Source organism: Dreissena polymorpha, chromosome 3 (genome assembly GCF_020536995.1).
Source record: "Dreissena polymorpha isolate Duluth1 chromosome 3, UMN_Dpol_1.0, whole genome shotgun sequence".
Classification (NCBI taxonomy): domain Eukaryota; kingdom Metazoa; phylum Mollusca; class Bivalvia; order Myida; family Dreissenidae; genus Dreissena; species Dreissena polymorpha.
In genome coordinates, this window is record NC_068357.1 from 88,952,805 (window position 1) to 88,967,134 (window position 14,330).

At 37.8% G+C, this 14,330-nt stretch overlaps 1 protein-coding gene across 2 annotated transcripts in view; it reads left to right on the plus strand.

Moving 5' to 3' along the window:
• Positions 1–8,911, plus strand: part of LOC127875207 (calmodulin-A-like) — a 34,118-nt gene extending 25,207 nt beyond the window's left edge. For both annotated transcript variants that reach the window (XM_052420067.1, XM_052420065.1), the window contains exons 5-6: positions 4,140–4,275; positions 8,252–8,911. In XM_052420067.1, coding sequence (XP_052276027.1) covers positions 4,140–4,275; positions 8,252–8,283 — 168 coding nt within the window. In that variant the 3' untranslated portion in view covers positions 8,284–8,911. The remainder of the gene's footprint in view (positions 1–4,139; positions 4,276–8,251) is intronic.
• Positions 8,912–14,330: the final 5,419 nt, after the last annotated feature.

Below are 14,330 nucleotides of genomic sequence, written 5' to 3' on the forward strand. Positions count from 1 at the left end.
TCTGTGTACCTTGTCATATTGCTTTTATATTTTGCATATTTCTTTATCAACATGACCCCAATCTATAAACAAGAGCAGACAACTGTATCAAGCATTTTGTAAGAATTATGTTCCCTTGTTATTTCCCCCAACACTATAGTGGGGGACATATTGTTTTTGCCCTGTTCGTTGGTTTGTTTGTTTGCCCCAACTTCAACATTTTGCCATAACTTTTGCAATATTGAATATAGCAACTTTATATTTGGCATGCATGTGTATCTCATGGAGCTGCACATTTTGAGTGGTGAAAGGTCAAGGTAAAGGTCATCTTTCAAGATCAAAGGTCAAAAAAACAAATCCAAGGGAAGTAATAAGCTTTAAAGGGAGATAATTATTTGAACCTGCCAAATGATAAAGGGGCGCAGTAGGGGACATAGTGTTTCTGACAAACACATTCCTTGTTATACTTAGAAAATTGAAAATTTGGTTAAGTTTTGTGTTTAGGTTCACTTTATTCCTAAGGTATCAAAGCTATTGCTTTCATACTTGCAACACGGTCCGTGTATAAACCGTCTTTTCCTTTTTCATTTAACATTCGAAACAACGAAACACGAAAATCAACGCATATAAGTTCATATTCCGATTTTCTAATAACCGAAACTTAAACAAAATACGAAAACAAAATTAACTTCTTTATATCGTTTTTCGTTGTACTTATTATAAAACAAAAAACGAAATTGATTTCCCTGTTCATATTTTGTTTCAATTCATATGACAAAAATAAATGCTTGAAAATTGGAACGGATTGCTTGATCTCGTTTACCGTTCTTGGTTTGAAAAAACGGTATACGAAAAACGAAAAACAAGTGGCGTTTTCGGGATGTGCTGCTGTCTTGGGGAGGTAACTCTTAAGTGGCTTTTTGCGCGTATTTTTCTCCCTTACATAAGACTTAATCACTTATTTCCATCAGCATGACTTCCTACGTGCTTTTTCGTGGAGGTAAAGACACGCCCGTAAGGGACAGAGACGTGGATATTTTCAGTTGTTTTCCAAGGTATTGTATTTTTCCAATTTGAAATGATCATAATCTTGACATCGAACGGTTTTCCAACGTACCGGTATTTCATGCCGATCCAGCCGATTAGATAGGGCTATAATTAGCCTCTTATGACACTTCTTGTTCTTTGCCCCTATGCTATGTAAATTCAGTACTTATTTTACAAAAAAATAAATTCGTTTTAATCCTATTATCATTGGGGAGTTCCTTACATTTTAAGAGCTGCAATACCCCGTCCCTTGAGTCCCGTATTCCTATTTGTATTACCCGTTAGACCCGCATGACAATTTAAGGACACAATAATCGGCGGTGGCTGCTAAAATGTCCCTATGTTTTACTTTTAACGTCACCTTGCATAAAAGAATAAACAAAAAAAAAATGTTTTAATCTTATGGAAGGGTAAAGTGCAAGGTGTCTAATATATAATTTCCAATTTGTTCGATTAATAACAAATACATTTTGCATTTAACAACTGCATTGTGATATGTCTAGTGATTTTTAACCAAACACCTTATATGAAACCGCTTTGAACTTAAAAAAAATGAAATTAACTTAAATATAATTAATAAATGTGCCAATTATATAACTTACTAAACAACATATTAAATGTTCCTGAAAGAGCGCCCAAGATATAGTTAATGCTAACAAGATATATACATTCCAATGATATTATAACGCCGCTTAATATTTTTTCCTTTAACTGTTACGTTACTTAAAGAAGGCGAATATCATGCGTCACGCCTATAGAATCTACTTGCACTCGTCGAAATGTTCCGTTTAAGACCGTGGTTATCTCCTAAAATGAAACTCGAATGCCATTATAGAAAAGTGTTTACATTTGTAACAATACGTGTATGAGTTGCTGAGTCAATGATATATATGAGGAGCGCGCCATCAAGCGTTCGCTTGCATGATCTGTTAAAGTACATTTATTAGTCGAACAGTGTCTTATTTTATTCGTTTTATACACATCCAGTTTATTTTAACAGTCCTTCAAAAATTGGACAAAATCTGTACACCAAACAAAACGTTATTTAAAATAAATAAATAAATTTGTAACAACGTCAGAGTTGTAACTTAAAAAATAAAATACATTGACATAATGTACTATACTTAGCGTTGATTTTTCTGTTATTTGAATGATGTGTTCTCGCAAAGAGTTTCAAATAATTTTATAATTGTTATAAGCAAATTTTCTTTATTCTATAAAGGGAGCACCAAATATAATCATGCTGATAAAATTTAAAAAGAACTCAGTGCGTGAACCGATAGCTTTATAACAACATAAATGAATAAATTCAGGACCAGTGTCGCAGCCTACATTTGCAACTTGTTGCAAATCACTGGTTGGATGCAAGAACTGCATGGACACCTGGTACGAGGGCCCACCGCCAGCCAGTTACCCGAAGTGTATGAGCCAGGACTGCACACGACGTGCCATGACAGGGCTTTATGAGGCCGTGCATGCTCTTAGGAATAATTCACCATACTAATTGAATGTACATGTGTATATGTTTAGCAATAATGTGGATTTTTTTATTTCATTTCTTAAACAGATTGGAATACAGTGTAGTTAATAATTTTATTTATGTTTATTAATTGAAGAGAAAGGCTACGCCGAACAAAGATATTTTATTGTGCAATGATTATTGTAATGCATGTTATACATTAAATCAAATCCAATGACTTGAAACAAATGCAGGCACGTATATTGGTATATAACTTTACTGTTGATCTATTCATGATTCCATTAGACTAGCCAAAAAGAGCTGTGCCAAGACTCTATTCTTTCTCTATAATACATGTATTAGTGAACATTTTATTATTCAAAATAATAGTTTCAAAGGGAGGAAACTGCGCACTAAGATTAATCATGAGTTATCATCCAAATAAAGCTGCGCAGCGCCCCTCATTTTCCGTTTTCCGTGTTTCGTTTTATCAAATCAAGAACGATAAATGAAAGCAGGCGCTTTGTTTCAATTTTCAAATATTGATTTTTTTAAATTTAAATTGAAATGAAATAGGAATAGACATACACGTTTCGTGTTTTGTTTGTCATTAGTAAAACGAAAAACGATATAAATAAGTCGATTTGTTCTTTGTCCAACCATCCCACCCAAGCTATTGCTATCAAACTTGAAAAAAATCTTAATACTTTGTTTTATGTCTTAACAAATGTTCAATAGATTGTGGAAAATATACCTGAACTCAGAATCGTCTATAAAGTACAACTTCTTTATAACATAAGCGAACAATATGTTTCAATTATGGTCCTCTTCCACTTAGAATATGACTATATTACCTTGACCTTATTGAAAATGAACAATTTCCCCATGATGGCTTACGTTATACTGTCAAGCACTCGTAAAGTCGAGGACGCTGTCTACTGACAGCTCTTGTTAACGATATATTATATCAATGATTCCTGCTATCTCGCCCTTGTTTAGGTACCGAATGCAATATAAAATGGTAAAAGTATTCGTTATTATTAACTGAGATTTAAATCACAATATTCAAGTATGCAATGCTAACTAAGTTTCAAGATAAAATTTGAAGGTGAAGTTACCTTTTACCAAAGTCACGTGATGTAAACAAAGCTTCTACTATTGGAGTGTTTATATCCAAAAGTGCTCAGATTTTTCATCACCTTAGTACATTACTCCAATAAATTATTTTTGCTATGCTGGTTGAATCAAGCTGTGCCACACCTGTGCTAGAAGTATAATTTATTATACAACAATAATTCAACCTTACCATCTCCACCGGTTGAACATAAAAACGCAGCCCACACGAATGACATTTTATGCATTCATGGTTTTGTTCATTTAAAGGACGTCTCTTTTAAACAAATATCCCGTTAAGAAAGAACGTATCGTTCCAGATTAGCCTGTGCACACTTCACAGGCTAATCTGGGATGACACTTAATTAATGCACATGTATTAAGCCATGTTTACCCAGAAAATATCTTTTTTTCCTCGACACTAACCTTCTTTAGGCGTTCTCATTTAACCCCTATTAGATCCCAATTTAAAACTGTCGGTTTTCTTGACGCCAATCCTCTCCTAACATTCACATTTAACCCCCTTTTTTGTTCCATACAGGACGGTAATGGTTTCATCGATGCCGAGGAGCTGCGTCATGTGCTCGTTCACCTGGGGGAGAAGCTGAAGGATGACGAGGTGGACGAACTGCTGCGAGAGGTTGACATCAACGGTGACAACCAGATCAGCTATGAAGGTCAGTCTATGGGGTCACGTTGTAACCAGATCACTTATGAAGGACAGTCAGTAGGCTTGTGTAGTAACCATATCAGCTATGCAGGTTAGTCTATATGGTCATGTAGTAACCATATAAGCTAGGAAGGTCTGTCTATAGGGTCATGTAGTAACCAGATCAGCTATGAAGGTCAGTCATTAGGGTCACATAGTAACAAGATCAACTATGAAAGTCTGTCTATAGGTTGATGTAGTAACCAGATTAACTATGAAGGTCTGCCTATAGGGTCATGTAGCAACTAGATCAGCTATGAAGGTCAGTCATTAGGGTGACATAGTAACAAGATCAACTATGAAAGTCTGTCTATAGGTTGATGTAGTAACCAGATTAACTATGAAGGTCTGCCTATAGGGTCATGTAGTAACCAGATTAGCTATGAAGGTCAGTCTAAATGTAATGTAAACGGACGACTGATATCCCAGTGATCGGGGGGGCAAATGTCAAAGTCGATTGAATATGTATATAGTAATCAGACTATAAACACATGCATTTGCATTTAAATGCTCACAAAGTAACCAGATCAGCCATTCAGGTCAGTCAGTAGGGTCATCTGACAACCAGATTAGCTATGAAGGTCAGTCATTAGGGTCACGTAGTAACTAGATCAGCAATGAAGGTCAGTCTATAGGTTCATGTAGTAACTAGATCAGCTATAGAGGTCAGTCAGTAGGGTCACATAGTAGCCAGATTAGTTATGAAGGTAAGTCTATAGGGTCAGGTTGTAACCATATAAGCTATGAAGGTCAGTCATTGGGTCACGTCACAACCAGATCAGCTATGAAGGTAAGTCAGTAGGGTCACGTAGAAACCAGATCAGCTATGAAAGTCAGTCTATTTTCATGTAGTAACCAGATAAGCTATAAAGGTCAGTCAATGGGGTCGCGTTACAACCAGATCAGCTATGAAGGTCAGTCAGTAGGGTCACTTGAGAACCAGATCAAGCAATGAAGGTCACTCAGTAGGGTCACTTGACAACCAGATCAAGCAATGAAGGTCAGTCAGTAGGGTCACTTGACAACCAGATCAAGCAATGGAGGTCAGTCAGTAGGGTCACTTGACAACCAGATCAAGCAATGAAGGTCACTCAGTAGGGTCACAAGACAACCAGGTCAAGCTATGAAGGTCAGTCAGTAGGGTCACTTGACAACCAGATCAAGCAATGAAGGTCATTCAGTAGGGTCACAAGACAACCAGATCAAGCAATGAAGGTCATTCAGTAGGGTCACAAGACAACCAGATCAAGCTATGAAGGTCAGTCAGTAGGGTCACTTGACAACCAGATCAAGCTATGAAGGTCAGTCAGTAGGGTCACTTGACAACCAGATCAAGCTATGAAGGTCAGTCAGTAGGGTCACTTGACAACCAGATCAAGCAATGAAGGTCAGTCAGTAGGGTCACTTGACAACCAGATCAAGCAATGATGATCACTCAGTAGGGTCACAAGACAACCAGATCAAGCTATGAAGGTCAGCCAGTAGGGTCACTTGACAACCAGATCAAGCAATGAAGGTCATTCAGTAGGGTCACAAGACAACCAGATCAAGCAATGAAGGTCATTCAGTAGGGTCACAAGACAACCAGATCAAGCTATGAAGGTCATTCAGTAGGGTCACAAGACAACCAGATCAAGCTATGAAGATCACTCAGTAGGGTCACAAGACAACCAGATCAAGCAATGAAGGTCAGTCAGTAGGGTCACTTGACAACCAGATCAAGCTATGAAGGTCACTCAGTAGGGTCACAAGACAACCAGATCAAGCTATGAAGGTCAGTCAGTAGGGTCACTTGACAACCAGATCAAGCAATGAAGGTCAGTCAGTAGGGTCACTTGACAACCAGATTGAGCTATGAAGGTCACTCAGTAGGGTCACAAGACAACCAGATCAAGCAATGAAGGTCAGTCAGTAGGGTCACTTGACAACCAGATCAAGAAATGAAGGTCATTCAGTAGGGTCACAAGACAACCATATCAAGAAATGAAGGTCATTCAGTAGGGTCACTTGACAACCAGATCAAGCAATGAAGGTCAGTCAGTAGGGTCACTTGACAACCAGATCAAGCAATGAAGGTCATTCAGTAGGGTCACAAGACAACCAGATCAAGCAATGAAGGTCAGTCAGTAGGGTCACAAGACAACCAGATCAAGCAATGAAGGTCATTCAGTAGGGTCACAAGACAACCAGATCAAGCAATGAAGGTCACTCAGTAGGGTCATAAGACAACCAGATCAAGCAATGAAGGTCAGTCAGAAGGGTCACTTGACAACCAGATCAAGCAATGAAGGTCATTCAGTAGGGTCACAAGACAACCAGATCAAGCAATGAAGGTCACTCAGTAGGGTCACAAGACAACCAGATCAAGCAATGAAGGTCAGTCAGTAGGGTCAATTGACAACCAGATCAAGCAATGAATGTCAGTCAGTAGGGTCACTTGACAACCAGATCAAGCAATGAAGGTCAGTCAGTAGGGTCACTTGACAACCAGATCAAGCAATGAAGGTCAGTCAGTAGGGTCACAAGACAACCAGATCAAGCAATGAGGTCATTTAGTAGGGTCACAAGACAACCAGATCAAGCAATGAAGGTCACTCGGTAGGGTCACTTGACAACCAGATCAAGCTATGAAGGTCAGTCAGTAGGGTCACAAGACAACCAGATCAAGCAATGAAGGTCAGTCAGTAGGGTCACTTGACAACCAGATCAAGCAATGAAGGTCAGTCAGTAGGGTCACAAGACAACCAGATCAAGCAATGAAGGTCAGTCAGTAGGGTCACTTGACAACCAGATCAAGCAATGAAGGTCACTCAGTAGGGTCAAAAGACAACCAGATCAAGCAATGAAGGTCATTCAGTAGGGTCACAGGACAACCAGATCAAGCAATGAAGGTCAGTCAGTAGGGTCACTTGACAACCAGATCAAGCAATGAAGGTCAGTCAGTAGGGTCACTTGACAACCAGATCAAGCAATGAAGATCACTCAGTAGGGTCACTTGACAAAAAGATCAAGCAATGAAGGTCAGTCAGTAGGGTCACTTGACAACCAGATCAAGCAATTAAGGTCATTCAGTAGGGTCACAAGACAACCAGATCAAGCTATGAAGATCACTCAGTAGGGTCACAAGACAACCAGATCAAGCAATGGAGGTCTCTCAGTAGGGTCACTTGGCAACCAGATCAAGCTATGAAGGTCACTCAGTAGGGTCACAAGACAACCAGATCAAGCAATGAAGGTCAGTCAGTAGGGTCACTTGACAACCAGATCAAGCAATGAAGGTCAGTCAGTAGGGTCACTTGACAACCAGATCAAGCTATGAAGGTCACTCAGTAGGGTCACAAGACAACCAGATCAAGCAATGAAGGTCATTCAGTAGGGTCACTTGACAACCAGATCAAGCAATGAAGGTCAGTCAGTAGGGTCACAAGACAACCAGATCAAGCAATGAAGGTCACTCAGTAGGGTCACAAGACAACCAGATCAAGCAATGAAGGTCATTCAGTAGGGTCACAAGACAACCAGATCAAGCAATGAAGGTCAGTCAGTAGGGTCACTTGACAACCAGATCAAGCTATGAAGGTCACTCAGTAGGGTCACTTGGTAATGAATGTCCGGAAGGCCGCGTGGCTGGTAGTTTTGCCACTCACCTCCGAGACTCGGGTCTTCTACCTTATCCTGGCAAGTGCTTTTGGTTATACCTGTTTGAAGTTAGTTTAAATTAACAACTTTACAAAACGCAGTAACGATTTCTAATGACGTTGTTATAAATATACATACTAATTTCGTCCAATGGTATATCGCTGGGTACAAAACTCGTGTAGTGATAGGTCATGGAGTCCCTTCTTTGGCCATTCTCCTCCTACATTGATTCAAGTAGGGCAGTTGTCAAACAAATTAAATAATAATGTATGCTTGTATCTATTATCTATATTGTCTATTTGCAGACATGGTGCGGACGATTGAATGCCTGAATTGAGAGGTCTTTTTTACAAAGAAACTGACCAATAAGCGCAGCTGACGCATAATCCATTCCATTGTTAAAATGTTCACACATATTTACATGACTTGTCACAATGTTCAAAAGCTTCTTTAAATGATATAATAACGACACAAAACCAGTGTTTGTATTTTGATTATTATTTTGTATAATATGAACAGTTAAAAGCATTTGTTCTCATAGTATACATGTCAAGGCGCATATAATAACGCGCTATTTTAATAACACATTATAACTTTCACCAGTGTTTGTATTTGGTGTGTTATGATTTCATTAGTCTTGAATATGTTGATGTCTTCTAGTTTGCGAAATTTCAATGTACTGCTTTTTTATACGGTGATGTATAAGTCAATGTTAAACCCTGGTAGATAGTTTGTTTTAATAGTTAATACATTTCTGAGACTGAGGCTTTTTCGCAGCGAGTTGACATACTTTAGAAATTTAGTTCATTTTCGGTTGTGATTTGTGACATGTTTTCTTTTTTACTTAAATCTTAATTTACTTCGGAAAGTTATGTCCTGCGTGTGTTCAGGAATTCATTAAATACTAGGGATCAGGTTTGTATTTGTTCAACTATGTTATAATGAAATTAAATAGTTGTCTGTAACATTGTTTTGTTGTGTCCATTCTCGTCCACCAGACTAAAACCAAACTTCATGCCCTTGAAAACGTTTTTAAGAGTACTTGATTCTTGCTTGTATAATGCGCTGAGCTGTATGGAAAACTCCCATAGCACAAAATGTGTTAGAATTTTTATGTCCCCCAGTCTGTACTGGGAAACATGCTGTTTTTGCCCTGTCTGTTTGTTGGTTTGCGTCAAACTTTAACATTGGCCATAACTTTTGCAACATTGAAGATAGCAACTTGATATTTGGCATGCCTGTGTATCTTATGGAGCTGCACATTTTGAGTGGTGAAAGTTCAAGGTCATCTTTCAAGGTCAAAGGTCAAATATATGGGGGGGGGGACATAGTGTTACACAAACACATCTTGTTTATTGTTTATTTCGTCTAAATAGAAAAAAAACAACTGAATGAACGCTAGCACAAAATGGATTATACAAGTTTTGATAATCCCACAGTGCTTACTGCTTGTCCATAAAATAATTATTAAATGTTCAAATCATTAAGATTAACGCACCCGTACCTACATGCATACTTACTGGTTTACTTAATATGAATTGCCATGAATTATAATCTGAAGTGGATTAAACCTAATTAATTTACACTATTTTTATATCGACTAATTTTCAGTTAAGTTTAAGTAAATTGTAATTCATTGTTTATGGTTTATTTCATACAGTAAAAATCTCTTCAGAGATCGAGATAAAACCCCGGTCAAACCGCGTATTACGGCTTAATCACACACAGTTTTGAAAATCTGGTGGACGTGGTCATAAGTGGTGATTACTAGTCAATGTTGGCTTGGACGTGCTTTGTACTTAGTCTGAACGTCGACGGCTGTTCCACTGCTGAAACTTTGCCTAAGCACGGCTAACCACTTCCAGCCGCTTGTAAGGTTAGAAATAGGTTCACGTGTATTTAAACGCGGGGGAAAGGGGGCAATTTACCAGCCTTATCGCGTCTGGAGCAATGCTGATTACGTGTTGACCACGATCGTAAAACGGGAACTCCACTGCCATAGCACTGTCCAATCACGGCTCGGCATCGTCGGAAGCGCATTTGTCGCGTTTAAAACGTATAAAAGCGGCCCAGCAGTTGCCGATCTTCTACAGTTCAAGTTCGTTCGCTGTACTCAATTTAATAATGCCCATAAAGAAGTGTTCCCCTGCAGAGAAGTAGCCATTTAAGTATACAAAGATCAAGGCTAATGTCACAGCTTAGGATGAGGTTATTCTGGCCGCACACGACCAGCTAACGGTTAATGTCCGGGCCGGTAGTGCTATGTGCGCGGGAAACCCTACTTGTAAGTAAGAAGCCGCAAAACACACCCTATTTCCTTTGATACCAACGCGTACCGTCCGTCCGATGACCGTTCTCTGCCCGTGATAGCCCGCTAAACTTTCGCGTCTTACTGAGTCTTCCAAATTTTAATCACTGTCGGAACATGAATAATCACGCGTGTTTCACGCGTATTGTACGTCTGCACCACATGTTTCAACCGTGGTTGGCCGCGGTATAAAGTTTTGAGCAGCTCAACACTTTCCGCGTCCAACGCCGTTCGGAATTTCCCCCGCGTCGTGCCACGTCTTAAACTCCACATCAACGCGACAAACATCGTCCGCTTCACGGAAAATCGATTCTGGACGAGTGGATTGCACGCACAATCGAAATCTAGTCAGACAAAAATGTTTGTGTACATTTACATGCGCGTCTTCGAGCTCGCTAACAAATGATACTTGACGACGCATACATTATTTTAACATATCTCATGTAATTTCTATCTGATTATGTTCAATTTATTACTGAAATACTCGTGCTTCGAATTCAGATTGTTTGCTTGGATTAAATGAAACTGGGTTCCTTGTAAAGGCTAATAACTATACTATACGGACATTAAGCTTATTAAATTATCATTAAATGTCAATTTACATAAATACCGATAAAGAGTGACAGGGCATTGGATATACAGTTACAATCACATATTGCAAATCGAGTTCACGTTTACATTTTAAAATTAATTTGTATTTACACTTAGTTCAAATATTCATATAAAACACCCGGTCAATAGTGGCTGATGCCAATGTTTAATCACTAAGCAATAAATCACAAGAACAGTTTTGCAATCGATATCGTACACAAAATGTTTTGTCGCTAAATGAAGCAATATTTACGTAGATAGATAAATACATGGTTTGAACCTGTTAGTCCATAGGCTGTTCAACTAGGAAGTTTGCTACATATCTATAGTGCACGAGGTTATCGGTGAATAAACAGACGAAAAACATTAGTTTTCCTTACCCGTTATATGTTCACAGCAACCAGTTGGAATCTTTGAAAAAAAAAGAACATTGAATTGCTTAACGTCGTCTTGAGAAAACCTGCGAAACCGAAAAACGATTTATTTACAAGGCGAAAGCAGGAAAAGGGGAATTCGAAATATTTACCAAAAATCAGGGGAAACCCTGTAAAGCGGACTATAAAGCTGGAATTATTATACCAGTAGTTTGTGAACACATTTGTTTAGGAAATTTTATTTCGATTTGACATATTTGAATTTAATCCCATCACTAATTCCTGCACTGACACGTTGTCTTGGTAAGCATCATGGAGACATACATAATATTGAAATTGTTATTGAGCATTTAATTGTTGAAAAGTAAGGAAATGTAAAGGAACTTATCCAATATGATGAAAGTTTCAAACGACAGTATAAAGTTTTTGATCTGAAAGAGGTTACATGTTTACATACATGTATGCTATTTAATGACACAAGAGCAGCAAATAATTAACGCATTTGATCTTACCAATATTCTACAAAAAATTTCGCCAGGCTTTGCACTCCCAAACAATAAACCATGTACATGTAGAAATGGAAGCACCGCTCAGGATCGATCTCTTAAATTGTATCTATAGTGACATAATTTGAACCTAACATTAAACAAAACAATGACTATATAAGGTATCATTCATACGATGAAGTATTTAGACTACTAAGGACTTAAGGCTATGCTCAAGATAATATCGATTTTGTTGCTTGTTTACATTTTATTGTTAAAAACCGACCAGGTAAGGTAATAAATCACGTTTTTTTAAAAATTCTTATCTTTTTCCCAGCACATAATAAGTTAACGTATCATCACCGTAACAAATCGGGAGGCATTAGGCAAAATACTTGGACGTCCGTGCTAAAGTGCGCCTAGAAGTTTGTGGACTCCATCCTCTATTACTGCACAGTGAAGATTTAACTCATACATTCACAACGGAAAAAAATATGTTTAAATCAAAGCGCCGAAGGCACTGAAGATGTTCGCTGATGTCGTCCTTGATTAGCTTGTGCGCATTGCACAGGCTAATCAGTGTGCACAGGCTAATCTTATTTGACATGCATTAAGCCCCGTTTTCCCTGAAAGCAGCCAATATGTACAGATTTCAATGATACACACTAGAACTGACCAATGCCGTATTACAAGCTGGTATATACACTCACTGCAGAAGTAGAGAAGAAGCATTTGTCGTCTGCAGTGCAGACAGTCAGCGGTTATCGCTCCTAGCATAGTGAGTTGCGGTTCTTACCGTAGCTAAGGCTTCTTTGCACATACTGATTTGCAAAATATGTTCTGTAAATTTAGTCGGCCGCGTTACTAAAAACCATTACTAACACCTATCTTTTTCTTCTTTTCACAACCTCATACTCTGATACCATATTTATTTCAGTTATATTTGTTTGAGCTTAAAGGGGCCTTTTCAAGTTTTGGATAATTGACAAAATTAAAAAAAGTTGTTTCAGATTCGCAATTTTTCATTTTAGTTATGATATATGTGAGGAAACAGTAATACTGAACATTTACCATTTTCTAAAATAGCCATTATATGCATCTTTTGAAGATTTGAAAACCTGAAAATTATAAAGCGTTGCAATGCGAAACGATTGAATAATTTGGAGAGCTCTGTTGGTGTCGTTATATTTTGTGAAACTACGAGGATTGTTCATAAAAAAAAACTATAAAATACATGCCTCATTGTATGAGAACGGATGGCCGAGTGGTCTAAGTGATAGACTTTTACTTCAGGTGTAAGTGGTTCGAGCCCTGTTGAGGGTTACTTTTTTCTCTTTAAAAAAAAATTTATTCTTGATTTTTTACTGGAGGGTTTTAGATCCAATGTTAACATTTATAGGTATAAAGCATTTAATGATAAACTTCAATACATGCCAAATACTGTGAAAAGGCCCCTTTAAATGCTTGAATCTATATGTTGGAATGATTGTAAAATGTATGTTTTCTGAATTAAAATAATAAAGTAAGATCTTTTGGTTGGAACAAGTTGTAGCAAAAAAGGGCACTTATTCTTCTTTTTCGAATAAAGATAATATATGCTTCCGAAATTTTACGTTCTCATCTTTTACTGCTAAGATGATTTCGTCAAAATCTCGCAGCTAAATGTGCTATGTCTCCGATCTTCGAATAATCGCAAATAAAGGATTTGGGTCTTTTGGGGCGATTGGTTTTGGTCCTTTTTCAGCTTTATAATATAAAGTCTCAGAAATTTTGTGTAGTAACTTCATTTCAACTGCTTGGAGGATGTCGCTAGAATTAAAATTCATACTGAGATGGTGATCGTAAGGAAGGAATTTCTACTGCGACCAATTTAGACAGAGTTACGACGATTTGTTTTTTCCTCTATATAATACCGATATTTGCGGTACTCATCTTCTCTTAAACTGCTTAGCGGATTTCGATCAAATTGTTAGCTGAATGTCCCCAAAGTGAAGATGATCATAAAGGAAGGATTTCAAGATGCGAACAGGGTGGCAGAGTTATGGTCTTTTCTCTTTGTTCACTAAATAATGTATATGAAAATACAATTGATTGGTGAATTTTGCTTAAAACGTTAGCCACTGAACAAACTCAATGTTAAGGTGATGGAAAGGAAGGAATTAGGCCTTCAACAGTTTTTGTGACATTGAATTCGTCAATTTTACAAGTGTGGAGTATATATACAAAGATAAGTTTGTATGTGCAAGCGAGTCGTCTTAAACTGACTGGCGAATTTGTCTGTTTCCAAACACGCATCCTCGGAGTATCAGTGTTTAGGACATACTTAGTTTGTATCTCTTTCTTCAACGTGTATTGCACGAGTTAGTTATGCGAAATGAAATGTTGAAACAACATATGCATTTATTTACGAAGTAACAATAAAATACCAGTGAGGCGTGTATGGTGACATCTGTGCCACAAATCATTGCAGCCATTCTGTCAAATTAAAATACTAAATAACTTGATTGTGTGTGTAACATAGACTAAAAAGATGTTTTGGATGCCGTCTTTTTTATTCAATCCATTTTGAGACAGATACATCGGTTATCAAGTTCAGTTAACTTAATACTGTGTGTATCTACCACAG